The sequence below is a fragment of the Oikopleura dioica genome, chromosome XSR (assembly GCF_907165135.1).
Source record: "Oikopleura dioica chromosome XSR, OKI2018_I68_1.0, whole genome shotgun sequence".
Lineage (NCBI taxonomy): Eukaryota > Metazoa > Chordata > Appendicularia > Copelata > Oikopleuridae > Oikopleura > Oikopleura dioica.
In genome coordinates this window covers 8,229,097-8,256,160 of record NC_137294.1, presented here as the reverse complement: position 1 = coordinate 8,256,160, position 27,064 = coordinate 8,229,097, and the positions used below count along the sequence as shown (strand labels likewise).

General features: G+C 40.3%; 9 protein-coding genes and 2 long non-coding RNA genes across 11 annotated transcripts in view; 6 read left to right on the top strand and 5 right to left on the bottom strand.

The window, feature by feature from the left end:
* Nucleotides 1-159: 159 nt before the first annotated feature.
* On the bottom strand, nucleotides 160-1,256 carry LOC145709136 (uncharacterized). Its single transcript, XM_081786818.1, has 3 exons — nucleotides 852-1,256; nucleotides 511-807; nucleotides 160-469 (listed from the first exon to the last, which is right to left on the bottom strand). The coding sequence occupies exons 2-3, from the start codon at nucleotides 726-728 to the stop codon at nucleotides 160-162; spliced, it is 528 nt and encodes a 175-aa protein (XP_081642944.1). The 5' UTR covers nucleotides 729-807; nucleotides 852-1,256.
* Nucleotides 1,257-3,295: 2,039 nt separating this feature from the next.
* LOC145707985 (uncharacterized) lies at nucleotides 3,296-4,113 on the top strand. Its single transcript, XR_014134791.1, has 3 exons — nucleotides 3,296-3,660; nucleotides 3,714-3,933; nucleotides 3,975-4,113. It is a non-coding gene; the product is annotated as an uncharacterized LOC145707985 (long non-coding RNA).
* Nucleotides 4,046-6,061, bottom strand: LOC145707984 (uncharacterized). The gene is made up of 5 exons (XM_081785585.1): nucleotides 4,701-6,061; nucleotides 4,538-4,657; nucleotides 4,422-4,496; nucleotides 4,230-4,383; nucleotides 4,046-4,185 (listed from the first exon to the last, which is right to left on the bottom strand). Exons 1-5 carry the CDS (start codon nucleotides 4,914-4,916, stop codon nucleotides 4,166-4,168), a joined length of 585 nt encoding a protein of 194 aa, XP_081641711.1. The 5' UTR covers nucleotides 4,917-6,061; the 3' UTR covers nucleotides 4,046-4,165.
* Nucleotides 6,062-6,836: 775 nt separating this feature from the next.
* Nucleotides 6,837-8,466, top strand: LOC145710208 (putative carbonic anhydrase 3). Its single transcript, XM_081787917.1, has 5 exons — nucleotides 6,837-7,041; nucleotides 7,086-7,266; nucleotides 7,312-7,674; nucleotides 7,716-7,830; nucleotides 7,926-8,466. The coding sequence occupies exons 1-5, from the start codon at nucleotides 6,957-6,959 to the stop codon at nucleotides 8,229-8,231; spliced, it is 1,050 nt and encodes a 349-aa protein (XP_081644043.1). The 5' UTR covers nucleotides 6,837-6,956; the 3' UTR covers nucleotides 8,232-8,466.
* A 167-nt stretch (nucleotides 8,467-8,633) lies between these two features.
* LOC145708262 (uncharacterized) lies at nucleotides 8,634-10,397 on the top strand. The gene is made up of 3 exons (XR_014134815.1): nucleotides 8,634-8,752; nucleotides 8,797-9,519; nucleotides 9,562-10,397. It is a non-coding gene; the product is annotated as an uncharacterized LOC145708262 (long non-coding RNA).
* Nucleotides 10,398-10,566: 169 nt separating this feature from the next.
* Nucleotides 10,567-12,072, top strand: LOC145710207 (G2/mitotic-specific cyclin-B1-like). The gene is made up of 6 exons (XM_081787916.1): nucleotides 10,567-10,674; nucleotides 10,756-10,919; nucleotides 10,963-11,326; nucleotides 11,369-11,508; nucleotides 11,552-11,809; nucleotides 11,854-12,072. Exons 1-6 carry the CDS (start codon nucleotides 10,647-10,649, stop codon nucleotides 11,950-11,952), a joined length of 1,053 nt encoding a protein of 350 aa, XP_081644042.1. The 5' UTR covers nucleotides 10,567-10,646; the 3' UTR covers nucleotides 11,953-12,072.
* A 585-nt stretch (nucleotides 12,073-12,657) lies between these two features.
* On the bottom strand, nucleotides 12,658-14,509 carry LOC145709135 (uncharacterized). Its single transcript, XM_081786817.1, has 8 exons — nucleotides 14,425-14,509; nucleotides 14,253-14,381; nucleotides 14,038-14,185; nucleotides 13,792-13,804; nucleotides 13,311-13,678; nucleotides 13,074-13,266; nucleotides 12,847-13,028; nucleotides 12,658-12,803 (listed from the first exon to the last, which is right to left on the bottom strand). The coding sequence occupies exons 1-8, from the start codon at nucleotides 14,507-14,509 to the stop codon at nucleotides 12,686-12,688; spliced, it is 1,236 nt and encodes a 411-aa protein (XP_081642943.1). The 3' UTR covers nucleotides 12,658-12,685.
* Nucleotides 14,510-14,882: 373 nt separating this feature from the next.
* LOC145710214 (uncharacterized) lies at nucleotides 14,883-15,790 on the bottom strand. The gene is made up of 3 exons (XM_081787925.1): nucleotides 15,555-15,790; nucleotides 15,247-15,509; nucleotides 14,883-15,183 (listed from the first exon to the last, which is right to left on the bottom strand). The coding sequence occupies exons 1-3, from the start codon at nucleotides 15,697-15,699 to the stop codon at nucleotides 15,007-15,009; spliced, it is 585 nt and encodes a 194-aa protein (XP_081644051.1). The 5' UTR covers nucleotides 15,700-15,790; the 3' UTR covers nucleotides 14,883-15,006.
* Nucleotides 15,791-15,883: 93 nt separating this feature from the next.
* On the bottom strand, nucleotides 15,884-18,547 carry LOC145710201 (D-lactate dehydrogenase, mitochondrial-like). The gene is made up of 8 exons (XM_081787905.1): nucleotides 18,170-18,547; nucleotides 17,621-18,133; nucleotides 17,201-17,484; nucleotides 16,899-17,157; nucleotides 16,594-16,851; nucleotides 16,447-16,546; nucleotides 16,172-16,400; nucleotides 15,884-16,130 (listed from the first exon to the last, which is right to left on the bottom strand). Exons 2-8 carry the CDS (start codon nucleotides 17,723-17,725, stop codon nucleotides 15,950-15,952), a joined length of 1,416 nt encoding a protein of 471 aa, XP_081644031.1. The 5' UTR covers nucleotides 17,726-18,133; nucleotides 18,170-18,547; the 3' UTR covers nucleotides 15,884-15,949.
* The window catches only part of LOC145710190 (structural maintenance of chromosomes protein 6-like), a 55,948-nt gene continuing 45,672 nt past the window's right edge, over nucleotides 16,789-27,064 (top strand). Inside the window, exon 1 of the mRNA XM_081787892.1 lies at nucleotides 16,789-16,798. The gene's annotated coding sequence lies outside the window, so the exon portion shown is untranslated. The remainder of the gene's footprint in view (nucleotides 16,799-27,064) is intronic.
* Nucleotides 24,881-27,048, top strand: LOC145707537 (annexin A13-like). Its single transcript, XM_081785078.1, has 10 exons — nucleotides 24,881-25,022; nucleotides 25,095-25,164; nucleotides 25,211-25,302; nucleotides 25,368-25,437; nucleotides 25,508-26,094; nucleotides 26,141-26,371; nucleotides 26,421-26,519; nucleotides 26,564-26,663; nucleotides 26,709-26,796; nucleotides 26,843-27,048. The coding sequence occupies exons 1-10, from the start codon at nucleotides 24,978-24,980 to the stop codon at nucleotides 26,979-26,981; spliced, it is 1,521 nt and encodes a 506-aa protein (XP_081641204.1). The 5' UTR covers nucleotides 24,881-24,977; the 3' UTR covers nucleotides 26,982-27,048.

The following is a 27,064-nucleotide window of genomic DNA, read 5'->3' as shown; positions in this document are numbered from 1 at the left end:
TCAGTCGCCATGACTTTTTTCAAGTCGCCGAAAAAGGCCAAATCAAGAATCGATCGATTTGACAAGTTAGCCATACGCTGTCGGATTCCGATAAGAGCAAATTCTCCATTTTCTTTCGCTGACGGGGGTTTCAAAAGATAGAAAATGAATTTAGGTTTTTTAAAAAATAATCTTCGAGTGTATTGTTACCCTTCCTATTTCGGTTATTAAATCTACAGACTTATCTTCGTATTCGTTTGCTAGCTCCTTGTATCGGTCCTGAACACCTGTGAGGCAGACCTCCTCACAGAGGTCGATGCATTTTCTTGCCATGACTGCGGCCTGGATATAGTACTTTAAAGGTTCGAAATGGGCACTCTCGTCGGTTTGACCAGCTTTGCTTTCGTCGAAGCATTTGCTCGCTGCTTTGTTGATAATCAGTTCTAGCTTTTCCTTTCGATTGCTTACGACGGCCCACATCATAAGCTCCCTTCAATTCAGGGCTGAAACTACATACAAACAAAACTTTACCTGATGACATAATTGTACTCATGCATTTTCTTGTCACTAGCTGACAGTTTGAACTCGTTGTCATAAGGTCTCAGCTGTTTTTTAACGATTCTTTCGAGGTCTCTCGTGATCGAGCCCGAAAAGTTCGTCATGTTGCTCTTCCAGTCGCGACGCATGTTCCAGTATCCCGATGTTCCGAGGAGCTTGTCATCGAGAATATTAAGGAACTCGATGAACATCTCATCCTCAATAGTTTTCTCGCTGTTGAAGCGATTCTTGAATGGTTTTTCGACTTTATTAGTCGTTCCAGATTGGTAGCTTTTAAAGAAGACGTTAATATCAAAAACGGTGATATGACTTACTCGTCAGAGTTTTCCTTTCGAACTCTTCTTCTTTTTACTTTCTGTTGAATATCCTCCCTTTCAGAAGACTCGAAATTCAGAATTCTTTATTCACTGAATTGAAAAAACGCAAAAATTTTAAGATCTGATTTTGACTGAGAACTATGGCTTCCTTCACTTATTTTTCATTTAAAATTTCGGCCTCTTCATGAAAAATCCAGCACACTCTGGGCCAGGGTTCTTTCCATATTTTTCGGGTGAAGATAAAGCTCCATCAGTAGCCTGGGGCTCAGCTGAGCTGTATTTTCGAGCAACTGCTCCATATTTTCTTTTTTTTCTTTTTTTTTTCTCTTTTAATTATATTAATAATTCATAAGTTTAAAAATCTAGATGGCTCTTTTTTGCGGAATTTAGTCATGCGGGAAAAAAGAGCTGCGAGACTAAGTCTACTGCCACTAGGTTGCTTTTCTGTTGAAGGGCGATTTTACGATCGCAACAGTTAAAATCGAGAATCGAGAAAGCTCGATCCTTTTTAGCAAAATCTAAGACGGATTTAATTTCGCTTACGAGACTAGGTTATGAAAGTTTTGAAAAATAAATAAAATTAAGCAGAAAAAAATGAAGCTGAATTTTATTATTCTTTGTTTGGATCAACAAAAAATACCGGTTGACCTTTCGAGTTTCCAAAATGTTGGAAAAGCGATGATTTTTAAAGAAATAAATATTTTGCTGCTACACTGACCCGGAGCTAATCAGTGCTTGTTTGCACATTACTCCAGCATCTTAGAATTTGAAAAATTTAACGATGAAAGCTTGCTTCTACTTTTTAATTGTTTCAGCAGCGAGTCTGAAGCCGCAGTTTCGCAATGGAGTCTTGCAGAGTACAGACACGGACGGCCTATTTGTTTGAAGGGATTCAAATCTTGTCTATCTCGAATTTAACAAAGTTAGCAGCAATAATAATGTTTTGCATCCCTGTTTGATCCAGAGTCGATGTGGGATTTGGGCCATTTTCTCATCAACTATCCTGTAACGAAACCAAATAGCCGTGTAATGGAGAAAGTATTTGTGGATTCGGAACAGAGAGAAAGGGAAGTTGTGACTGGCTGGAGCTGCACTTTTGACAAAGGTCTCTGCGAGAGCTGGATGACGAAAGAGGTCCTCAGTGATAGCATAAAAGAAGATATCTCGTTGGCGACTAGGATACTTGATGGAACGAAACCAGGCAACTGGTATATTCGCAAAGATAAGATTCACAGATCGTAATTTGTTTCCCTTTTTGACTGGTCGATCAATTTTGCGATTTCTAAATCTTGGTAAGCAACGATCTCAGTCCTATCTCGACTGGGCCTTCTATCGATCATACTTACTACTCCGTCGTCGGCAGTTTTATAACGACGGCTAATTACGACGTTCTCAAAGATACTTCTTACATTCTATTCACCGAATCAATGGATCTCATATACTCACAGGAAAATTGAAAAATATTTCACTCATAAAATTGCTTCAGTCTTTTTCACTTTTGACAGTATTATTGCTTAAGTTTTTGGTATCACATTTATGGGCGATCGGGATCAGAACCCTCAAAATTCGAAGTTTTGATCAATAAAAATCCAAAGAATAAAAACGCAGAGGGATGGAGCAGTCTCTTCCAAGTGAACACGGATGTTTCAAACGATCGTTTCGATTGGAAATATGCATCTCTAAACATAAAACCAGATTTGGAGAAAGAAAAGGATTGGAAAACAGTGCTTTTCGCGCTTATTGCCCGCCGTGGAGGAGGATATATTCCAGACATTGCCATTGACGATGTTCAATTGAGATCGGACAAGTGAGTCTCTTATCTTGAATGTAGATTGAATTACTCTTTCTACTAGGTGCCCCGAAATTCCTCCAAGACAGAAAAGCGAACAAGAACTCAAGGAAATCGAAAAGCGAATGGAGAACTGGAGTCCTCTTGGAACAACTCCAGCTGCACCTATTAAAGTACCTCAGAAGGATTTTTATCGACATGAATTTTTCACGGCAGAGTTCAATATCATAAGTATCTAAATAGAATTCGTGCAACTACTTAACCTGCCGACGCCAAAGGCCGATATCATAGGCCGACGCTAAGCGTTTCACTCGGCTACCGGGGACTCCCTGTACCATTTTGAAGTTAGTTCTTGAACTCTGAACTACGACGCCAGCCCCTCGAGTTCATGTTCAATCCGCTATTGATAAAACTAAAGAAGAAGGAAAAACAATAATCGGACCGCTGGGATCTTCGAGAGAGTTTGTAGGTTATGTTACTAAGTTTTCCGCGGACTCCTGTATTCAAAACGTTCCACTCGGAGAGTTTAAAGACATGAGAAATATAGACAAAGCAATTTGTTGCGGGAAAGGGTTCAAATCTAAATCTTCAAGCGAGAGAAAGACTGAAAATTCATTTTATGCTAATGATTTTAATCCTATTGACTGAGGCCGACCTTATCACAAAGTGTCGGGAGACTCGTGTTGCGAATCGCGTCCCTTCTTCCAACGAAAACAAATTTGCTGTGCCGGCGAGGTGTTGAACAAGCGAAAATTCGAATGCTGCGAGGGAAAAAAGATTGGGAGGTTTCATCTGACTTTAACTAGCAAAAACGAAATCGGCAAGAGCTCCCAAAGAAAAGTCATCGGAGATCTGTTGCGGAGGGAAGGCGCAAGCTAGATACCCAGGAGCTAAATGTTGCGAACAAAAGAAAACAGTTTATAATCATAACAAGTATGAGTGCTGTGGCTCAAGAATATACAAACGCGGCGATCTAAAACGAAGAAATGAGTTTTGCTGTGGAGCTGTTGCATATAGGTCTGTAGTTCTTTCATTTTAGAATCTAAAATTCAGACGATTACCCGTTTTAGCTTTGAAACATTTCCCGATGGATGCTGCAATCAACAACTACTCCAGGGTGGGAAAAGCTGCTGCAGCGTTACCCGCTGGAAAGAGCGTGTTTATAACGAACAAGATGAAATTTGCTGCGACGGTGTTTTCTCTGCCTATCTTTACCAGTGTAAAATCACGAAAAAGGGAGAAAGGAAAGTACTGAAGCTGACCAACGATCAGCGAAAAGCTATGTTTGATGTAAGTCTAAGACAATTATGGTAGAAAGAAATTTATTCCAGATTGATTTCCCTGGCGAGTACCGATGGGTGAATAAAGCTGCATTCGCCGCGATGGTGAAAGGAACTGGAAAGCACGTGAAATTGTCAGAGGATGAATACGAAGATTATATGCAGTCAATACTCTCTCCTGGAGCACCGATCTTTTAGAATTTTCAATACACATTCGAGTTTTTCTTTGTTGTTTTGTTGAGTTAGAAGCAGGAGCCAAAGTCTAAAAGGAAGACAATCAAACTTGAAATAATCTACGGAGCATACCTGAGAATTTGACAGGCAGAAGAAATGGTCGCTTGACACCGTACAAATAACTGGAACTATCTTTTCGCTCATCTGAAATTGCATCCCAGCTTTCAATAGGCATGTTTGTTCGTGACGATCCAACGTGAAAGATTCTTGATCCGATTCGAACGCTCTGAAAAATTGTGATTGCTGCTACAATTGAAAACATACAGAATGGTCATAACGTGGTTCGACTAAACTTGATCTGCGTCGCCATCTGTATCCGTCATACTCGATGACGAAGTCCTGAAAAATAACCATCAAGGGCTAATGAATTAGACGAGCACCTTGATTCCATAAAAGTAGCCTCCAAAAACGAATATTTTCTCGTGGATAGCAATAGCAGAATGAAAACGTAAGTTTGTTGGTAGGTCTGCTCCGTAATTCCATTCATACCCTCCATAAACCTTAGCGCTTTTATATCCTCGAAGGGAGAATATCCAAATCTACCTCTACTTTGTTTGTATATTCGTCGTACACGTCTTGGCCAGCGATAATAACAGGGTACATTCTGTAAGTGACCATAGCCGCAAGTGTATGCCCACTTTTAGTGCCTTGAATCGCTCTAATTCTATCATCGTCAAAGATGTAGCAAGCTCTCCTATCTTCCCATGCACCGCACAGGTAAACAGCGTCGAAGCTTACTGAGCAAGAATGAAAACTCATCGGTATGGGCAGTTCTCCAGATATCGGAATTATAGAACAACCGGTTAAGAGGTGAATTGAACGTGCGAGACGCCCTTGTCCACCGAAGAACAAAGCATGTCCTTTGTAAATGGCAGAACACGATCCATACTGGTTGTAACCATCAGAAGAAATCTTCAACTGGTCTACACTTAGGAAGGATATCTAAATAATTTCTCTGGAATGGATTTCAAATAGAAAATATTCCTATCCTTTCACCGCCAACTTCATTGCTCTCCATCCATCGATACAAAAATGCGTTAGAGGAAGAAATGACTAGAATCGCATCCACAAAGATACTATCGACAGAGATGTTGTAATTATTTAGCGACTCATGTAGAAATGTCGTTCTTGAGGGAGTAAAATTTGTAGGAATAGTCTCCACCACATGAGTTGTTGTTGAAGTCGTTGAGATCGTCGTTGTTTTCTTTGACATAATTATTGAAGTATGAACAGTCGTCGAGACTGAAGTTGACAGATGATTTTGCACGTGAGACTGTTTAGCTGGTTCGGTTTCTGTGCTCAAGCGGCGTTTTTTGTACTTTCTGCACCACTTTTAGCAAAATTCCACAAATGATTAATTTAAAATGACACTCTATATTTGTCTTGTAGAAACTTTTTTATGGCATCCACAGCCTTGGAAACATGGTAGGTGGCAAAAACATGCTTGAATATTTCTGATTGTTTGCTTGTAGCAGGATTTGAAGCAAGTTCTATCAAATATATCGCATCCATAAAGACAGACTCCTTGAGTTGATAGAGCCAACGTTTTGCATTTCCTCGCTGCAGTCTCTGTTTTCTCACAGCAATTGAACTTGTTTGGGTAAGTGATTGTTAGGAATAGTGAAAAATATCGTTATTTAAACCCTGTTCCCCGTGCACAAGGACATCCTGCGGAGCACTTCGCATTACAAGGACAGTCATCTCTGCAGATAACTAATGTCTCTGCGCATTTTCGATGGCAGCGTTGTCGATTTCGAAGGTCCATCTTTGGGCACCCAGTAAAACACGTCTTCCATTTGTGCATGCATCTCTGCTCGCACTCAACTTTCAGTCCTCTGAGAAGGTAAACAGGCGGACATTCACTCGAATCATTCTTAGTGAGTTCACCTCCCTGGTGCATTGCAACTCGCTGCCTCTGTGCTCACAAAAAATAATATAAACGTTGGAATCATTGTTTTTAAAGTCATTGGTTTATTTAAGCTAGGTGCCATACTCAGACGGATTTAGTTGACTGTTGATAGCTTTGGCATAAAATTTACAGCTCTTCCCAGCCTAGCACTAGAACCCTTGGCACTAGAATCAAGGCAACGTACACACATAGAAGCAAAGAGCGGAACACACACCCCTCACCATCAATCATTTCACGTATTCGACGACATTCAAGAATTCTCGAATTTTTTTACTGTTATTTACGTTTCGAACAAAAATGTATTTCTTTCGAGAATTTTAAAACTAAAATATTTAAAATTTAAAAGTTTTTATCTTCGCCAGGTAGCTCTAATTAACGTGTTATTGATGAAGATAGGTGGCTTCAGTACCACAAAACACGATTTCACTACGCCTGGCAAGCTTGCTAGTACTGAATGGCTCTGATCTGGCCTGCCTGCGGCCCAGCCTCTCCCTGATTTTCTCCATCCCTTTTTACTTCCTCCTTTGATCAAGCGAGCGCTGACCTTTGAGTTTTCTTTACTGCGCCTATTGCTGTCGCCGATCACAAATCAGCAAGCTCCCACATCCCACAGAATAGAGAGCTAGAATGCTTTGAGTGACTGCCAGTTGATTAAAATTGTGCCACTCAGAATGCAAGCCACTACTTTGCCAGCGGCGCCAAATGATATTCTCATCTACCGATCAACAATAGGGTTCATCCAGCAACACACATTTTAAGAGAAATACGACAAAATCTGCGACAAAAAAAGCAAATCGAAATTTTAAAATTTTTCTTTATACCATAAAATTTCGCTTTGCATTGCAAAAATACTAATAACCTTTTAGTTGAAACCATTCTCATTTTAGAATATGAAATTTGAATATTTGTCGCTAGCAGTTCCTGTTGCATCAGTGAATGGAAATAGGCATCGCCGTGCTGCCTGGACTTATGCTGGTAATTTTGTTGGAATTTCTTGCTTTTGAAAAGGAAATTTATAGAGCAAGGTGCCAATTGGGAGGCTCCCGACTGCTCTGGGAGCAAACAAAGTCCAATCGACTTGACTGGAGATATGGAGCATAAAAAGCACATTCCTTTAGAAAGAGTCAATTATGATGCCGCCGGCAACTGGACATTGATGAATTCAGGATACACCATCAAAATGACCCCTTCATCATCAGAGTAAGTCCTTTCCTCGTCGACACAAATGTTCACCCAGAAGTTTAGTATCAAAGTGAGCGGAGGTGCTCTTGGTAACGATTACATGCTCGCTCAGTTTCATCTTCACTGGGGAAGTGCAGAAGAAGGTGGCTCCGAACACGTGCTGAACGGAAAACGTTTCTACTCCGAACTACACATTGTTCATTTCAAAGCAGAGTATGGAGGGTTAAAAGAAGCACTTGCTCATAATGATGGCCTCGCCGTTCTTGGATTTTTTATCGACAGTGAAGAAGCAAATGACGAAGGCCCCTTCGATGATTTTATCAGAAAAACCGTCGCTAATAATGTCGAAGAAGCAAAATCAGAAAAAGAAATTAGTGATTTTTCAATGGACAAGTTATTGCCAGCTGAACTAAAAGACTTTTACAGGTATTATTCGAGATTTCTAACTGAGCTAATTTTCGGCAAAGATATGAGGGAAGCTTGACCACACCGACATGCAATGAAGCAGTTGTATGGACGGTCTTTAACGAGCCGATTAAAATAACCAAAAGTACGATGGAGTTTATGAATCGATTCACAAAGGTTCCTATATAGCCTTATATCAAAGATCTGATATTTATTACTCTCCGAGGGACTTCTAGTCAATCTATATTTCTTTATTTAATAATAAACACAAGGACGCTGAAGGGAAAACCCTAGAAAATAACTTCCGAGCGCTGCAGCCATTAAATGAACGCAAAATCACTCATTATTCCAAAACAATGATGGATGAGCACGATCATGGCAATCACCCAGAAGGACACGACCACGCCGATGAAAACGACCCGGCGGCGGAGCCAGAACCTGAGCCTGAAACTGATTCTGAGAAGGACGCGGAGGAAGATAAGGACTCTGACGCAGAGCCCGAGCCAGAGGGTTCCTCAGCTGCAATTTACAGTTGTGCAGCTTCTATTGCCACATTAATTTTGCTGCATTCGCTTTAAAATATTTGATATGAGTATTACTACACATGGGCTCAATGATTTAACAAAACGTTTTCTGATGCAATTTGTTCTCTTCTTCTTTTTTTCTGTGACGCCTATCAAATCGCCTCAACAATTTCACTAACGTGCCAAAAGTCCGAGGAATAAGTATCGAGTACACTCGAGCCTGATACATTCGAAGACCCTTTAACAACTCTTTTCTGTCTAACACAATATTTACTGCTACCATTGCGAACTGAACAAATAAAATTCAATTAATTGCAATCAGGATTCATAAAAACACAACGATGATTGATGCGTTTGAGCATCCGGTCGTTATGGTTCAACTGCGTAAATGAGGTTAAATCTTCTCAACAATGGGCGTCATCTTTTGAATTGCTCGTCTTAGAATAATATATCTTTATGATTTCTGAGGAGATTTTTTACCCGGGATGGACTGAGTTGGACTGGGAGATTCTGAGAGAAGAAGGTCGAGTGAGCTGTTTTAATTGCACTTGTGCGGATTTGCCGGACGCGTTTAGGTTAAATTCAATTCATGGTAAACGATTATCGTAGTTGCGTTTAGTCGGCTCCAGTACGTTGAGCCAGTAAGCTGGTACTTGCTTCTACTACGGGAACTCCCTGACTGTCCAACTGACGCCTTCAAAAGTGAGTGTACTGCTCGAACATACGCTACTACCCCGCTGCGCGATCACATTTACAGCAGAATATGCGATGGAGGCTTTAATTCAAACGTGATCGACGGGTGTGAGAATGATTTTTGGAATGTTTCAAGCTAAATCTTACGCAAAAAGGTCATTTCATTGTGAAACTACAAAAGCAATACGTTAAGCGCAAGTAAATTCGAGAATCTTAGCTTGGATTTTTATTACTACAGGAATAGTAATTATTCAAAAACATTTATACTTCTGAAAACAACAAAGTTACTCGATGAAGTATGGATTTTATCCCTTTCAACGATCTACAAGACTGTATTTTCGATAGCTCAGTTACGAAAGAATTCAACGCTTTCCAGCAGTGCCTAACTACAGAAGCAAAGACGACTGTCATTGTTATTTTGGCTTTATTATCGTTGCTGGCACTTGCAATTTTATTCGTCAATGGACTTATTCTTTATATCTACATGAGCTCTAGGAGGATGCGCAAAAACTACGTCTATAACTTCAAGCTTTCTACTTCTGCTGCTGACTTGCTCATCGGAATCATTTATATTCCTTTGTTGGTTTCATATATCTTAAGGGACTTGTCCTTCAGAGACTCGAGACTAGGGGAAGCGTAAGCCGACAAGGTACAGAACTATAGCAAGAAGATAATTAACAAGATTGATAAGAAAGCGCCATAGGAAGAGAAGAGAGTAATGCACTCTTGAGGCAGACACTTGGTGGTGCAATGTTCTGCGCAATCTCGATTTCAATTTATTCGCTGACATTTCATTCGATCGAGCGATTTCTTGTTCTTCGCTCTTTTACGTTCAGTGTTAAAAAGATGAAGAATTTCTCAATAATATCAATATCGTTGATTTGGCTAATTTTCTCGGCTGTAACCGTTGTTCTTATTCAGCAGAAGGCATTCTTTCGCCACTCGCTAGGGCTAATTGTCCTTGGCGCAACAGGACAAGATTAGGGCTGAAGAGTAGATTTTACGACAATTGAAATGAGCAGACACCTAAACCTTTAGTAGACATAGCGATGATAACTTATGCGGTCTCAATGCTGGTGCCTTTGGTTTTTGTCATCATTGCTAATTTTGGCGTCTATCTGACTTATAAACGAACACGCAGCAGATTAAAACAACTTGATAGTGGAGCTCAGTTATGTTTTCGATAAATAAAGAGCAATTTTTGATTAAAAACAAATAACGCACATATTTCCAAAACGGACAAAAGCAATCGAAATCGGCCAAACTCGCGATGACTCTTATTCAGATGGTGGCAATCTTAGCTATTGGGATAATGCCTGCTTTCTTTGCAATATTTTTTAATCGCTCAAAAGAACTTGGCCTCATCGCCCTGTTCTTTATCCTTGGGAATTCAATTTCGAATGGATTAGTATATGTCTGGAGAAGTAACGAGTTCAAATCCAAATTCAAGGGAATTATAAACCCGTCCTTTCAGTTGTCACGAATTTCCCGAAAAACCAATACAACTACTGTTTCTTAATATGGAAATATCGATAATAATAATAAAACCGGATGAAGTTAATCGTGTTCATGGAAAAACGGCAGGCGCGCGCATATTATTTTCGCAGGGCGTTCGACAACGGTTTTTTTTTCAAGGTGGCTCGTTCGTGGTGGCGTGATTTGACGGTGCCGGAAAGGAACCGTATAAAAGCCATCTGTAAAATCTGAGATTCGCACTTGCGAGAAAACATTTTGAATTCCGTTAAGTCCATTTGTCGTGAGCAGTTTTTCGTCGAGATGAATACTAACCGAGAGCAACTTCAAGGTAAGAAAAGAAATGTAATTTCTGATGCGAGTATCTCTTGGATAGACTTTGATAAAAAGTGATAAATGCGTATATATTCAGCTCTCAACCGGGATGTAAACATCCAAGAGACGGGTCCTGTGAAGGTCGCCCAACCTTGCGAGACAACTCCGAAAGAGAATGTCGAGGAAATGACCTGGGAAGCAAATGACGCTGGATCGCTAGCTTTGGCAGATCAGCTCAAGAAAATTGAGGTCATGGATGAGGTAACATCAAAACAAGGGATAATTGTGGCCAACTCAATTTAAGTCCGATGAAAAGTGGTGCAAAGACCACGTAGAACAAGTCTACGGATACTTGCGCTTCTTGGAGCACTCGAAAGAAGTGCGACCGAATTTTCTCGCTCACCATGGGCAAAGCGCCTCGCCCAAAATGCGTCTGATTCTTATCGATTGGATGGTGCAAGTGGCGCGGCGATTCCGGCTCCTCAACGACACGCTCTTCCTAACCGTCGCGTACATGGATCGCTATCTCCAGCGCACGGAGACCGTTGAGAAGTCGAAAATGCAGTTGATCGGCATCGCATGCATGATGCTTGCATCAAAAAATGAAGAGATCTACTCACCATCTCTCAGCGACTTCGTTTACGTCTGTGACAGGGCTTACTCGACAGGTAGCAAAATTAGTAGCTTCGAGAAAATAAAACCAATTTCAGACGATATAAAAGACATGGAGCTCGAAGTTCTTGGTCGCCTGGATTGCGATCTATCCGTCGCCTACTCGCTTGAGTTCCTAAGACGATTCGCAAGAGTCGTCGAGGACACCATCGACCCTAAAGAATACACGATGTCAAAGGTAGGCGTTATCAATCGTGTCAGATGACAAACCTGGATTCTAGTATTTGTGCGAACTTGCTTTGATGGACTACGACCTGGCGAGCATGAAGCCGTCCTTAGTGGCCGCAGGTGCTTTATGGCTCTCTATCAAGCTGATCAGCGAGGGAGAGTGGTTGCCCATCCTAGAGCACACCTCGACGTACTCTGGCGCGGACCTAGAAAATGTGACCAATCTGTTGGCGAAATGTCTCTTTATGGCCCATTTTGGTGCGCACTCTAAAAAGTACACCGCCACCAAACAAAAATTTGCTGCCGCAACGGTAAGTCCAAATATCATCTTCCATACAATTTAAGTATATCTCAGAACTTCTCGATCTCCAAGTTGCCAATCATCACCGAAAAGGAGGGTCTACTCATGGAGCTCGCGAAGAAAGGAAAGAAATTTGCCGAAGGTCGTCGATGATTCCCCAAGCAAATGGACCTTCCTGTACATTTTTGATTAAAAATCACTTGAACAGTGATTCAAAATTTTGTTTCGTCTTATAAATAAAGCAAATAGCAACTAATTTGAGAGACTATTTATTGGAAATACATTTCTAAAAATCTAAAAATCTGATTCCATTTTCAATCAGAGCATTTTCTACGACAACAGCAAACTTGTCCAGAGCATCAACGCTAGGTATTTTCTTCGTTGAAGAGTCGTGATAAAGAAACTCATTAATTGACAAATCGAAGCAGCAGTTGACTTCGTTTTCTTCAAGACGAATATCAACAAACTCCTCGAATCTTCTTAATTTCGACATCTATTGTAAGGTTCTTATTCAAATCAATGCATAATTTGCTTATTATAATAAAACCTTTCACAGTGCTTCAAAAGTAAATTCATACTTTTTACAGTATCTTATTCTGACCACAGACTTGCAAGGCTGAGGGACTTTCTTATCCATGAAACTTTTTTCTTTCTTCGTTTGACAAAGGTCCATATGTGCCCTCTCTTTTAATGAAATTTATCACTTTAATACATTGGCGAAGCCCGTATTTAACGCCTGAAGTTCACCTACGAGTGTCACCTTGTCAAAATCTATTAATCTTGCTAACTAAGAATAAGCTTTCAAAAACTCATTTTCAAAGAGCATTTTTTTGCTTTTTGCTTTATTTTTTTGGAGAATATATGTACAGTAAGAGTGGATAGGAACCTAAACAGCGATATAGTTATGTGGGTTTCCGTCTTCGCTCTCCACCACTGTTCCAGAGCAAGTTCCGCTTGCCTTAATTTCAAAAACGTCGAATGGATTTCCCTCGCCATCAAAGGCGCTTAAATAAATTGATAGAAATTTAAGATAGCATTTAAGTTTACCTCATCCGGCAGCATTGCTTGTCAATAGAATAACTTCGCCTATTCGGGTAAAGACCGCAACACTTCTCTTTAACAATATTTCGAGGCGCAAGTTTTGGACATTCATAGCTTCCGCCGCCAGTTGATGTTCGATACTGCTCATCCACACAGTATCCTTTGCCACTCTGGTGGGCAATACCAGCCTTAGAAAAATAATATTAGATTTAAAGTAGCTTTAGGAAGTTTACCTGGCACTGCTGGCGGTTGAATTCCAAAGTTTCGGCAAACTTAGCGTCGCATTGACAAACATGCTCGCCATCGCTTTGAGCGTTACCAGTGCAGTCGATTTTCCTGTTTCCGTCAGCGTCAGTCGTGAAGACAGCCGTGTACTCCAAATCTTTGTATGTTTTTCCGTAATCCATTCCGATGCACGTGTAACATCTTCAAATATTATTTTTTAAATCGAAAATTAGCATTCGACTCACCTATAAAGTGTAGTACAAGCTGTATCAATCATATCTGCATTTCCCGAGCCTGCTGTGAAGTCTTCCAAGCTCTTGACCCCGTTTCTCCAGCAGTAGCATCCATAATTCGTGTATTTCGCTTCGATAGCTTGAAGAGTCTCGTCCATGTTTTGATCGAGAGGGTTCTGGCTTACTTCTCCTTCGCCTTGCATATAAGCGATCATCGCTGCCAGTGGAGTAAACTTCGAGGCATCAGTTTGTCGTCTGTGTCGTCCGCCGGACAGGTTTTTATCAACCCATTCTCCGACGATATTTCGCTGCACTTTATTCGTGTACAGCTCCTTAAAGCTGGTTGCACTTGCGAAAGCGACGAACGACAGCGAGAGTTTCTGAAAGTTGTCTTTAGAAATTCAATAAAAATGCTGAAGATTTTCATAGATTATGGCGTCCATAATATGGACCATAGTCTAAATCGAATGTTTGATAGTCTCTTTTTTCTTACCATTTTAATGTATCTTAAAATGCTTTAATGATAAAGCTAAGGAATATGCGCGTTTTATACAAAACGCCACGCTAAAGTGCGCCACCAGGATCCTGCTTGCATAGGAAACGTTTCTCCCGATACTGCTAGATAGCGACAAAGGGCTTTCTTCCGCAGTTGCACCAATGGCATACATTTGGTTGAAAGAAAATGACAGTTGAGGTATATAAAAGGTTTATTTTAAATAAAATAAATAATTGTATTCACAATTTCTCGTTAACAGTTGTGGCAGTTGATTGCGGCCAGTTTGTGGCAAGAGTTTCTTCGGTAGAAGATGATTTGACAGCTTTTGCAGCGATATGTTTGTAGCCTAGATAACTCATAGCAGTGGCACAGCGCTTTTGTACTTCTTGAACTAAAGTGATACTCGTTATTTTTTTTTTATCTTTACCAACGACCTCCAACTAAGAATGCGCACTTACGTTGAGAAGAAGAAAGTCTAGTTTTCCAGTTGTTGAGAGTGTCTTTCGTGTTCGCGTCGAACCAATTGCTTACATCCTCTGACGCGTCAAGTCCGAGGAATTGGTTAGTGTTGTTGATCACAGATTTTTCTACGTTCAGCTTTATGATCTCTCTTTAGTAAAAATGACTTACTTTTGAGAAGTAAATCTTCGAAACGGATTATCAAAAGTTTCTTTTTTATCCAATTTGAGCTAGTGGGATTAAGAAGGTAGTTCATGTTTGCGTTCAGCTGGTTGCAAAGAGTCTCAATTTTCCCGGACTCAGACTTTGCATGTTCTTAATTTTATCATTCAAAATTTTTAATGACAGTAACGACCATCTCGTCAACGATTCGAATCTTTCGAAAAGGCTTACCTAAAGACGCAAATATAGCACGTGGATCTCGAACAACAAAGATGAACTTCCAGTCAGCGTTTGGATTAGAGGCGAGATTTTTAACTTCCTCAAAATCACATATTCGATGAACTTTTGCGCCAACGATTGCCGCGTCTTGGCAGTATTCCTCGGCTGTCCGGATATTTACTGGGCCACACTTACTAAGCGCTTCTGCTTGTTTGAGCTTGTCTTCATTGGGAAAGGGCTTTTTGCAAAAAGGTGGCCGAATTAATGCTCGCGAACGATGTCGGAAGCAAATGCGATGGTCTGTACAAATCGACGCCGTCCATGATTTGCTTAATTTGGCTTTTCAATAGTTTTATACAGCTATAAAATTAACTATTGTAGGCCATTCCTATTTCCGCGCTTCGCAAAGATTTCCTCCTGATTCGGGAATTTACACTTATTGAGCTGATATAAGACGTGCGTCTTCACTTCTTTTTCTTTGTTGCATGAAGTTCCGAAGGGTGACAGAGGTTCGAATAAATACAGAGCGTCTGATCTTTGGTTTATTATCTGAAATTAAAATTCTTCAAATTTTCAATTCTCTCAGTATCTTTTATAATCTATGGAAAGTACCTGGCTGACGAAATTCGCCCCTGATTTGAATTCTCCAAGCATCAGGACAGACTTTTTTGTTGAGTCTGAGATGAGTTTGCTTTCTAGCTCTCGGCCTTGCATAGAAGCCAGCTGAGAAATTATCTTCGGGTCTCCTACGAGTTTTTGCTCCCTGTCACTATCTTCAAAGTCGACGTCGTCATCAATGTCGGTCATATCCTCATCTTCCGTGGATTCTCCTTGATCTGCAATTTTGCGTAGTTGGAATATCACTTTTCGAGTTTCTATTAAAAAGATTTCTCCTTATAAAAACTAAAAAAGAATAATACCTGAGTCCATCGATTTCCAAAGCTTGAGATTTTTCTCTTCCGAGTAAGCATGATGGAAAACAAGTCTCTGGACTAGGTAGAGGCCGATTCCAAGAAAAATAAATGGCCAAAAGCGATTTTGGTCCTTTATATGGACAGTTCGCATCAGCTGAAGGAGAGAAACCCTTGTTGATCGTACCGACTGGTTTTAGTCCGGTGCCACTTTATCTTTCTCAAATCCATCTTGCTGCGCCCGGCGGCGGTGCAAAATCATCCTTCCCAAAAAATATACATAAATCTCAGCTGAAGCTAACTCGTCGGAAAAATAGATTGAAAACAGAATGATACTTTCTGTTTTATAGTAGAATCTATGTATTTACAGAGATTACATAAAGTGTTCAATCAGAGTGAGCATTTTAAAAGAATATCTTTCCGGGGTTCATAATATTCTTCGGATCAAATACGTTTTTGATTGATTTCATCAATTCTACGACATCGTGGCCTTTTTCGTCAACAAGAAATTGCTTTTTGCCGAGTCCGATTCCGTGCTCGCCCGTACAAGTACCGCCAAGTTCAAGCGCCTTATTGGCAACTTTCCTGATAAAAACTGTCAAATCAAGTCAACATCTTTTTCGAACCTAGCTAGTTCTCGTATGTCCTGAATCTCTTCTTCGCTAGAAGGATCAACTCCCGTGAATATGTGAAAGTTACCATCGCCAACGTGGCCTATTATTATGGCGGTGTCTTTGGAAAATTTCGATTCCGCAATGTACTCCTTTGCTGAGAGAATCATTTCTGTGAGCTTTGATTGCGGAACACATGCATCGGTGGAATATCCTTGTTGTCCAGGACGGCATTGGCCCAAGGCTTAATGTGAATATTTAATGACTATGACTTGGTAACGTTTTCGTACTTGCATAATACGCCATGTGTCGGGCTTTCCAAAGAGTCTTTCTTTCTTCAGGATCCGCTGTTTCTTTCATCGACAAAACATTATTTTCTTCTAGACACCACTTCAAAAAGAAATATGATAAGCGTTACGGATCTAATCAACACGTACCTTCACAGTTTCTAGTTGTTCTTGGACTGAGGCAGGACTTCCGATGAGTTCAAAGAAGAGAGTCGGTTTGACATCGTTTTCCAAATTCGAGTGCTTATTAATAACATCTATCGACTTGGGATCTACGAACTCCATTCTCCCAACAGGGACACCATTTTGTAACACAAGATTAGCACAAGCCAGCGAATCTTCGATTGTCTCAAACGTTGCTATGAGAGCATGAAGATATTCTGGGGCAGCATGAAGTCGAACAGTTGCCTGAGTAAACATATTTGCCAAAAAAAAAATAATAAGATCGCCGGCACCTGTGTTATAATTCCGAGAGTTCCTTCTGAGCCGACAAGGAGTTCTGTAAGGTTGAAACCAGCCGAAGACTTCTGGAAGTGACGACCAGGGCCACCAGTATGAATTATTCGCCCATCGGAAAGAACAACCTCTAAATTGATGGTGTTTTCTTTCATTGTTCCGTATCGAACTGCTGCCGTTCCTGAAGCGGATGTGGAGCACATGCCTCCTATTGTTGCATCCGCTCCAGGATCAATAGGAAAGATTAATCCTGTATCCCTGAAAACTATTTAAAGCGAGTTTTGACATTTATTGTTGTTGCCTGATATATTCATTCAACGCGAGGCGACAAACTCCCGGCTGAACAACAGCTACGAAATCTTCAGTGTCAACTTTTACAACTTTGTTCATCTTTGCCATCGACACGGAAACTCCGCCTGCAGGAGCTGTTATTCCACCTTCAAATCCAGAACCAAGCCCGAAGGGAATGATCGGCAGTTCGTTATCATAGCAATATTTTGCGACTTTGGCCACGTCCTCTGTGCACGTTGGGAAAACAACAGCATCGGGCGCTCTTGTGCGATGATAGGACTCGTCGTGCGAATGCTAATACGGAAACGATTATTTTTAAGAGTGAAAGAAGCTATTTCGGAAATGTTAAAGGGGTTAAATGAAGTGAGCTTCTGAATGTGAGTATTTTAGTCAACGCCGTAGACTCCCGGTGAGTATCAAAAATACTTACTAGATATAAAGTTGATTGTCCAGCAGAAACATTTGCCTTGCCAATTAGGCCTTCGAGGGACGCTAAATGTTTAAACGTCCTCTTCGACAAAGCGTTGACGATCATCCTTCTATCTCTTTCTTAGTCTATCTCGTAGGCGATCAAAGATCAGCAAGGCCCGCACGAACCGCCAATGTGCGAAAAAACGACAAAAACAACTCAATCTCTCTGCTGCGATAGTTGCCAAAATTATGATTATCTTTATCTTTTATTTTGCTCTCATTTCTTAAACGGTCGTCTATTCTTTGATTGGGAAAATAGTGAAGTTTTCATTCAATTGTGAACTTTATTTGAGCGATTTCACGTAAAAGACCAGTTATGACAAATTGAATACTCGTAAGGGCACCGACGTCTACATGTTCTGCAACTTGGACTAATAATTTTACGGCTCGGCGATTCAGATAAGTTGGTAGTTTACTTTGTTCAGGCACCGAGTGTTCCGGCGGCCAGGCTGATATGTCGATGAAATTTTTGCTAAAAATTAGAAGACGGAATGGAAATTTTACTTACTGAAAGTAATTTGGTCTGGCGTAGGAAAAAGTTTCTTGCGTTTTCATCACTGCTGATTTGTTCTCATCTTGGAAGTCGAAGCAATCGGCGATCTGGCCGTATGAGAGCGTCACGTATCTGGCATCGCTATTGAGAAAAGCCTTCATCGCTCCCAAGGCAATCTGCACGCGTTCTTATGGCTTGATTAGGAGTCATTTTTATCATAATTATTATGAATCGGACGCTATCAAGCCACATCTTCAAAGCCATCTGCTAGTTCAATTTGATGCATCTTCTTCGAGCAGCGACTCACTTCGCGGAAAATGGACTTTTGTGTTTCAGACACGACAATGCTCACAACTTCATTGTCCTTTTCGACAACCCATGGGTAATCGTAAAGTTCAACTTTTAGGAATTTCGAATATCAATTATTAGAAAAATCTTCTAACTTATAAGAAACGGTTCCTGTCTTGTTCTTTCTGTATTGCGATGGAAGCAAAGTCGTTCCTTTGATACCACCAAAGAAAGTAGCAGCAATGTGCTTTGGCTTTCTGAAATGCTCTATCGAGATATTTAATGTCGAATAATATTGCCCAACCGATGAGTTTCTCGCCGACATGACTTCGTATATTTCCATTTAATTGTAATAGTTTCATCATCTGTTTGATTCCATCATTTTGCAGTCCTTTATCAAGATTGCCAAGGAGTTCCGAGTAAATTGACGAGTGTATCAGTGTTCTTTTGACATGTTCTTTCGAGTTAGATATTTAGCATTTTTCGTGATCTTCAGAACACAGTCCCCAGAATTACCACAATCACCAAGTTCTGGGCAAATAAGCTGGTACCCACTTTCTTGAAGTTGTTTTGGTCTGTCAATCAAGCCATATTCGAATATGTCGTTCTTAGTTGGACTTATTTCTATATTTCATATACAGTGCCTTTCCGAAATAAGAAGACCCGGGCGGGCTGGGTATGGTTGTAGTTAATTTAACTACGAACAAGAGATTTTAGATAAAAGGAAAATCCATTTCCTGGCCTCCAATTAGAATAAAATCGGTTTCGGTAATATTTGCAAGCGTAAGAGCACGATGATAAATTGTATAAAAGAAATCTGATGGACTCGGCGAAATGATTATATCTCCGAATCTCTGCATTTCTTCGGCTTTGAAAGGCTTGAAATTTCACACATATTGTTTAGATTATTAAATCAGCCCCTTGCTATTAGCTGCTGGTAGCCGATTTCCGCGACGAAAAGGGGCTGCACAGTAAAACGACTCGTTCGTTTCATCAGTTTGTAGTACTGACGATGGAGCATGCGAATAGCTGCTCCGTCCCAAACGTTCTCGTCCGACGAGGGTCGTCCTCCTATTGTTTTTCCTTGAAACGGAATGACCAGAAGGAGGTCGATTTTCACTTTGCCATGCAGGGCAATGTCATACTCGGCGATCGGAATTGTGGTGTTATCTTCTTTCATGATTTAGATCCTTCCTTTTTCCATTCAAGAGTCTCTCAAATTAAGAAATATTCATTTTAAACCATTTTCTCTCATTTCCCACTTCGGGGAGAACTCTTGCTCCTCATTTATTTCAAACTGAAGTTCAGCCTCTCTTTTTAGTTTTTTTAACTTCACAAAAATACAACTTCCAAAAAAAGTAAAAATACTTGCAGTCAGCAAGAAGCAGAAACGTGTCATGATTTTTGCTCTAAATTTATTTATTTTTTTTTTGTTTTTTTTTTTGAAAAGATTTCTTGCAAATGTCATATGCGCGGCAAAATTTGAGCAGGGCTTCAATGAAAAATAAGGCTTTATTCTTGTACAAATAATTTTTTACAGGGAATTGGGTCTTTTTCGTGTTCATAATCAATTCTCTTCGTGAAGGCCACTTTTTTGATTTGAATTCGAATTTCGTTAACATGAAATAGGAATCATTATTTTTCAAATCATTGTTCAAAATTTCCTGATTTCTAATAGCGACTTGGAAACGCGCCGCATTGACTCGCTGAACTGGAGCATCGCCAGCTAAAATTTAAAAGTTGATGAATCGTCTCATGTAGAAAAACGATTCGTTGATAGTTACTTACCATCGGTCCTAATTCTGGCGAGGTCTGTGCTTCGCTCGAATTTTTGTCTAGCAAGTTTATCCTCACTTTTAGGATTTCATTGCCAAATATTTTTCTTCAAATGACGATTTTGTTAGAAGGTGGCTTTCTATCCTTTCCTATTAGTTTATCAGCGACTTCGTCGAATTTTTCGCCCTGTGATTTGAGATGAAGCAGTAAGCTTCTGAGGTAGATAAATAATTTTCGGGTGTTTTCGTCGAATTTCACATCGGCTGCGGCGCCAGTTGGAGTTTGCAGAAGAGACTCTGAGGAGAGGCTACAAAAACTACTTCTATAGTGAGTTTTATTGAACAATTTGGTGCAACTATTGTGTTTTACTTTATATCGGGAACCGATATGTAAAATAGGAATAATCTGAAGCGGAGGAAGTAATTTTCCTTCAGAAACGTGTAGGGGCTTTCTTATCACGATGTAAATAGAAAATGTATGCCAGTAAATTCAGCCTACATAAAAACCACGTTTTTAAGAACTGCGACATTCTTTCTATAGTTATTACTATATTACTTCTACTAATTTATTCATCTTGCTTTTCAAAAAATAACAAAATAAAATTATGAATATTTTTCCCAGAATCAGAGGTAAAAGCCCTTCCTTGACTACCATTTGACGGCGATTCCTCTAAAGTAGAAGTGCCAAGTATTTTGCAAAGTGTAGACCAGAGATCCTCTCTCGTCGTATTTTCGTCGATTGTTTGAGAATGTGAGTTTTGCTGCTGACTAAGCCGTTGTGAGTCCTCTTAATTCATTAATTTATGGAGAGTCGGTGCAATTTTCGATATCGTTTACCTTTTGGCGAGGATGGAAGTGAAAAAGATTCAAAAGTCATCCGGCTGTCGATTGTGTTCTGTCGACTCCCTAAAAGCATGACTCAGAATCGAAAATATACCAATTTTTCAGATCAATATTAATAACGAGAAATGATATGCACGTCTTCCGTCCTGACCGCTAATTAAGATGCATGGGAATATGCTACTAACTTTGTTCTTACCAAAATCAACTTGTTTGGTGAGTGGAGATTGCCTGTCTTTCTTGAGACTATTCGTTTCAATATTCATTTCGTTCTCCGGGTCTTCTTTTAGCGTTGTTTCTTCCCGGACGAATTCCGAATTAGATGTAGAGGCAGCTAGCCGATTTATACTTGCTGAGTTTGAAACGTAGTCAGAGCTTTTAATAGGTGTATCAAATGGAAAATCCTTTCACTTAAGAATAAGCATTATTAACCCATGCCTTGACGAAACAGACATAAACTGAAAACCCGATTCAGTGCGACAAACAGGGGCATTTGTCAAGACCTCGATTTCGTTAAACATAGTCGAATCCGATTTTGAAGGAAGGGTATTTTTGTCATCAGGCTCAGAGGATGGGTTCAACAAGCAGATTTATTCAATAAATAAAAAAAATAACGAATTTTTAGATGGATATAACTCTGTCAACTTGAGGGGAACCCGGATCAACGGTGAATGAGGAATGAAGAGCTGAGTCTTCCACCTCCGAAGCTGATTTGCTCAAACCCTTGTTCACAAACACTTGATCACTGCTGATTGAGGGCTCTTGAACTTTAGCAGAAAATGACGAGGGAAGCGGTGAGACCTGAAAATCAATACCATATTAGGTCATTATTTAACATCATATCCCCTACAGATGATTCTACACGCAAAACACTTGAGTAAGCCGACCATATAATCGACTTGTGCATGAATAATTTCTGACTTGATTTAAGTATTCACTTAGCTATGAGTTCTCCTATCCGATAGGTTAGCAAATAGACTTGAAATAGACGCCTCGTAGCAATATATTGCGTGAATTATTTATAAGACACACTCTGATGCCAAGAAATCTCGTGAGGCCCGGGATCTACTCAAAACGTAGGCTATTGTTTCATAGCATGGCATCATCGAAGTAACCGGCCAAACGAATTGTTTTCTTACCGATACTGAGGCTTTCTCTTCAATCAAGCACCGCGTCGTTTCCGTCGTTGTGGGAGGCTCCGTCGAGGGATTTGTTATTTTCACCGTTACTTGCGCAGTCTGAGAGGTCAATGGTATCTTAGCGTCGCCGTTTTGCCTTGCAGAGTGTTGATTTAGTGGTTTTGACGAAACAACAGAGAACGTCGACTGATAGTGTTGCTCCTTTTCTCCCTCCAGTTTGCGCTGTATTAAGAATAAATTCGCTAGTCCATTGTAAAACCCACTCAAATGATAAAAAGTGAGAAAGGAGGCAAAAACAGCTTTCCATAATTAAAAAATGTCGCTTTTGTTTATCGGAAGAGAGTTCACTGCTACTCAAAAATATCCGCTGAAAGAAGTTCTAATTTGTCCAACTAGGCCTAAGAAGGTGAACCTTTTTTGATTGAAAATGATCTGGTCTATTTGAATATTTTATTGGCTTGTTTTTATTTTTTAATTTTCCTGCTGCCCAATGCAGATGGACGAGCTCGTCTACGCTGTTACGAACGATGAGAGACTGCACCATTCCAAAAATAGAAGCTCCCGCGCCAAATATGCATAGGAAGGGGTAGCTATAGATGAGTCGCATGTTTCGCGGAAAGAAGAACAAGGCAAGTCCGGCTGATCCAGCGACAAGACCACCAATTGAAGCAACTGCTGCTTCGTATGGCCTATCGCTGGCAGTTCCAGCGTCTACTCGTGGCTTCAGCCTTTCAGATTTGACCATTTGCAACACGTCTAACACAGCTCCAATAACGATCTATAGGTATTTTGAAATAATCCGGGAATGTTTTTATTCTATCACGAGGAAAATTGAATTCATGACGAGAAAGAGACCTAAGTTGAAGTTCAAAGCTGCGCGCGATGAACCTATTTGCCCATTTGAACTTTTATCCTTCTCTACCTTAGATCATTTTCCTCGAATAAAAAAAGTCTAACAAACCTGAAGTGCGGGAGTTCCCACCATTATTCGTATTTCTCGTGATTCTTTCTTCATTTTGTCTCTATTCCTTCGCTTCTCTGTGTTTGAAGTTTATTTCGTATGTAGAATTTAGGTGCTTGCTGACGTTTTGAGCGTCCTCTCTTAGTGATTTCGGCAGCACCGTCCTTGAATTATGCAGCTGATAGAGAAAGCTGAAATTATTGCCTATGGGTCCTATTACTTATTCATAATTTCGGTTATTATGTTTTCGAGTAATCCGTTTATCCGGCTCTGTTCGTAATTAATTTACCTTTTCGCTCTAAACCGGTGGGATCACATTAACGACGCTTCTGAACGCGAATCTAGCAAGTATCGTATCTTTGGCGGGATATACTTTCCACCTGTACAGGTAGGTGGGAAAAGGGAATAAATAATTGAGGACGGAGCGCGGCCGCCGCATCAGAACTGTTCAAACATTCGATGGACACAGCATTAGAAAGAAGTTAGAAGTTTAAAAAGTGTTATCCTCTAAATATAAAATCTGACTCACGTAACGAAATTATCCTTTTTTTCCTCTCAATCAATGCTTCCAAAAAGTCTTTATCAAATTAACCGAAGCCTGCGTCAAATTCCGTGGCCTTTATAAAAATAAAGATAATTGTCCCTCCGGCCCGTCACGAAGAATATTTTTATTTTTGGTGAATGCAGTTGATCACAGAGCCGTTTACAAAAAGAGTTGTTGGTTGAGTTGCTTGGAGCAGATGGTCAGTAGAAGTCGGGATGTGGAAGGTTGAAATTTGTGTTCTTCCGAAGGTTACATTTGATACTTATTTTGTTGTAAAAGATTTGCCATTCTATAACTTTCCTAATGGTAAAACTTTCAATGAAATTGACGATGATAATTATGAGCGAAATAAAATCTTCCATGCGTTGCAGTTTTCGATGCGCCGGTTCTTTCTCGACGTTTACATTGTGGACATACTTTTTTTATGGACTGATTTATGGACAACCTTTTTGAGTCTTGATATATCAGTCCGTTCCAGAGCGATGAAAGCGTGTGCTACTTGGAGAATCATAGAAATACTGAGGAATATGTAGCTAGCGACAAACCAGTCAGTCTCGCACGTTATCAATCGTAATTTATAGCAAACTTGAAGCCGCCTGATGTTATCGCCAAGTTCTATCCAGGGCTACTTCCGGGAAAGGTTTAAAAGAAAAAGGGAAAAAGTAAATCGCAAATGCTATTGAAGTAGCCCTAAATCTGTTGCATTCTGTGCAAACAAAGCGGCGCTGAAGCCAGTGGTTGCAATTAGTTTTCCGTTGCGTTGGAGAAAGTCGTCTTCGGGGCTCGCACTCGTGTCGTGGTCAATCCCATCTCTTGAAGTAAAATTACTGCAGGCACTCTTTTCAAATTCAATAAACCTAGAATTCGCCCGTCCGCGATTGTAGTTTACCGGCGAAATTTCCATTTCGTCGATTTCGTGAAAACCGAAAATAAAAAAAAATTGTTTAGCAACGGCGCTACGCAATTTTCGAGCAGCTGTAACCACTTTGATATCATTATTTCTGTGTTGTTGTTTTTTAGCTGCCCCTTTTATTTTGTGCATAAAATATATTTCATAAGTGAGTATTTAAGCTGTCTTATTTCTTAAAATCATCAAAACAAAATAGACGAAGAGTGAGTATGCGAATGAGAATGATTTCCTATTATCATACGATTCAATTTGCGCTTTTTTCTCACTCACAGATTAAATATTACCTTTGTCGTGCAGCCCTACGCATACGGCCATTATTTCGTGCATTCGATCATCCAAAAGAGATCATCATAAAATTTATCCGAAATGGGAAATTCTAGCTCGAATTTCGCTTGTGGCCTCACTTTCAAGGTATTTACATAAAAAATTACTATTTTGGATTTTCTTCAATCTTCGAGGAAGATTTTTTTATAAATCTTTTAGGGAACCATCGGAGAATTTCCCGACTTTGATGCCGAAACTGAAGCTAAGGCGATTCACAAAGCATTCCATAGTAAGAACCTAAAATTAACTTTATGTAATTTATTTATTTAAATTAGAGCGCATTGGAATCAACGAGGAGAAAATCATCGCTATCGTGACGAAACTCAATAATGCTCAGCGCCAGGAGCTTGCCGACATATACAAAGGAATGTGGTTTTATACATTCGTGTACAAATTTGAACACGAGAGTAGTAATAAAATCGTTATAAAGGATGTTATGGCGAGGATTTGATCAAACGAATGGACAAAATTCGACGAGATGATCTTCGCCGTAGTTTAAAAGGTATTTTCAGTAAGAGTGATCTCAAAAGACACTATTTTCTCGATGAATTTGTTTCGATGAAAAATTGTAGCTTTGATGCGGCCACCAGCAGAGTACGCCGCTCGAGAGCTCAGAAAAGCGATGAAAGGACTTGGGACGGACGAAGAAGCACTTATTGAAATCATCTGCACGAAATCGAATGAGCAGCTCGAAGAAATCAAGGAAACCTACTCAGAAGTTTTTGGTCGAGATCTTGAGTCCGACATTGAGTCGGACACTCGTGGAGACTTCAAACGACTTCTTGTGGCTGTTCTCATGGCGCAAAGAGAAGAATCAGATGAAGTTGACGAAGATGCCGCGCAAGCAGACGCCCAGGAACTCTACGAGGCTGGCGAAGACCGATGGGGAACTGATGAGTCTGTTTTTACCCTCATTTTTGCTCGACGATCTCTTCTTCAATTGCGGGCGATTATTGCCGCGTATGAAGAAATCGCTGGCAATAGTCTCGAATCCGCTATTGAGTCTGAATGCTCGCGCGACTTGAGAAAGGGGTACAAAGCAATCGTGCGACTTGCAGCTCACCCTGCTTATTACTACGCCCGGACCATTCAAAAAGCGTTGAAGGGCGTAGGAACGGACGAGGAAACAATGATTAGGCACATTGTCAACACTTCAGAGGTAGAGAAATGGGGGTATGTTCTGGCATTTGTAATGATTGTTCTAGACTTGCTTGGAGCAAGTGAATGAGACATTCCTCGAAGAAGCTGGCTACACTTTAATCAAAGCCATCAAAAAAGGATTCCGAGGTGACGCGAAGGAATTGCTCAAAGCCGTCGTCCGTGGGAATGGATGTGCAGAGGAATGGACGCCCGAAATGGAAGATGCTGAAGATGAAGAAGATGAGGAGGAAGAAGAAGAGGAAGCACCAGAAGTTGATGACGGAGCCAGTATTCAGGTGACTACATCCTTTCATGATCACAGATATTTGAAACTTCAAGTTTTAGGACAAAATGAAGGCAGGCGTTACATTAGAAAATGTGTACATCATGTCTGAACTTTCTGGACATGTGTTGACCATTCCTGGGGGCGAAGAAGATGGAGCGGTTAGTTTATTAGAATTATTACTAGTCAAATAAAGAAAATTTAGGTAGTGCAAGATGAATGGCTTGAAGAAGAGAGCCAGCTATGGAACATTTCGTACGATCCATCGACAAAACTTGCACTCATCGCTTCTGTGGCAAATCCAGGTTTAGACTTGATACTCAAAATTTGAATTTATCGTTATTCAAAAGATTGTGTCCTTGATGTTGAAGGAGACGCTGGGCCAGATAACCTCTTCTTGAAAGCGTTTGAGGAAGACAAAGTAAGCCAGCTATGGAGGTTAGTATTTCCTTACTCCTGTCCCCCATCAATCAAAAGTTTTAAGATACAAATCGAACTATCTTTTTAATCAAGGAAATGTACTTGACATTCCCTACGCATCCGAAGATATTGGCGTCCACATCGGTACTTATCCTCGCCACGGTGGCGATAACCAAAAATGGCACATCTTGCAGCATGAATAGACTCATCACTAAACTAATCACAGTTCATGGGCTACAATTTGACCTTAAATAGATACTAATAAAAGAAACACACATCGATGCAT

Coding starts and splice junctions, on each gene's coding strand:
- LOC145710214 (XM_081787925.1), bottom strand. CDS start 15,699: ATGCGAACTGTCCATATAAAGGACCAAAATCGCTTTTGGCCATTTATT. Junction 15,510..15,554: donor TTGGAAATCGATGGACTCAG/GTATTATTCTTT, acceptor TCTTTTTAATAG/AAACTCGAAAAGTGATATTC. Junction 15,184..15,246: donor GGGCGAATTTCGTCAGCCAG/GTACTTTCCATA, acceptor TTTTAATTTCAG/ATAATAAACCAAAGATCAGA.
- LOC145709136 (XM_081786818.1), bottom strand. CDS start 728: ATGTTCATCGAGTTCCTTAATATTCTCGATGACAAGCTCCTCGGAACA. Junction 470..510: donor GAGTACAATTATGTCATCAG/GTAAAGTTTTGT, acceptor CCTGAATTGAAG/GGAGCTTATGATGTGGGCCG.
- LOC145707984 (XM_081785585.1), bottom strand. CDS start 4,916: ATGAGTTTTCATTCTTGCTCAGTAAGCTTCGACGCTGTTTACCTGTGC. Junction 4,497..4,537: donor GCTACTTTTATGGAATCAAG/GTGCTCGTCTAA, acceptor GTTATTTTTCAG/GACTTCGTCATCGAGTATGA. Junction 4,186..4,229: donor TCTGCCTGTCAAATTCTCAG/GTATGCTCCGTA, acceptor TCTTCCTTTTAG/ACTTTGGCTCCTGCTTCTAA.
- LOC145710207 (XM_081787916.1), top strand. CDS start 10,647: ATGAATACTAACCGAGAGCAACTTCAAG. Junction 10,675..10,755: donor TAACCGAGAGCAACTTCAAG/GTAAGAAAAGAA, acceptor GTATATATTCAG/CTCTCAACCGGGATGTAAAC. Junction 11,509..11,551: donor AAGAATACACGATGTCAAAG/GTAGGCGTTATC, acceptor CCTGGATTCTAG/TATTTGTGCGAACTTGCTTT.
- LOC145707537 (XM_081785078.1), top strand. CDS start 24,978: ATGGGAAATTCTAGCTCGAATTTCGCTTGTGGCCTCACTTTCAAG. Junction 25,165..25,210: donor GATTCACAAAGCATTCCATA/GTAAGAACCTAA, acceptor TATTTAAATTAG/AGCGCATTGGAATCAACGAG. Junction 26,797..26,842: donor AAAGTAAGCCAGCTATGGAG/GTTAGTATTTCC, acceptor AAAAGTTTTAAG/ATACAAATCGAACTATCTTT.
- LOC145710208 (XM_081787917.1), top strand. CDS start 6,957: ATGAAATTTGAATATTTGTCGCTAGCAGTTCCTGTTGCATCAGTGAAT. Junction 7,675..7,715: donor GAACTAAAAGACTTTTACAG/GTATTATTCGAG, acceptor TTTTCGGCAAAG/ATATGAGGGAAGCTTGACCA. Junction 7,831..7,925: donor TTATGAATCGATTCACAAAG/GTTCCTATATAG, acceptor AATAAACACAAG/GACGCTGAAGGGAAAACCCT.
- LOC145709135 (XM_081786817.1), bottom strand. CDS start 14,509: ATGAACTACCTTCTTAATCCCACTAGCTCAAATTGGATAAAAAAGAAA. Junction 13,267..13,310: donor GCTTGTACTACACTTTATAG/GTGAGTCGAATG, acceptor TAATATTTGAAG/ATGTTACACGTGCATCGGAA. Junction 12,804..12,846: donor AAGCAATGCTGCCGGATGAG/GTAAACTTAAAT, acceptor AATTTATTTAAG/CGCCTTTGATGGCGAGGGAA.
- LOC145710201 (XM_081787905.1), bottom strand. CDS start 17,725: ATGATCGTCAACGCTTTGTCGAAGAGGACGTTTAAACATTTAGCGTCC. Junction 17,485..17,620: donor GACAATCAACTTTATATCTA/GTAAGTATTTTT, acceptor TTTCCGTATTAG/CATTCGCACGACGAGTCCTA. Junction 16,401..16,446: donor ACACATGGCGTATTATGCAA/GTACGAAAACGT, acceptor ATTCACATTAAG/CCTTGGGCCAATGCCGTCCT.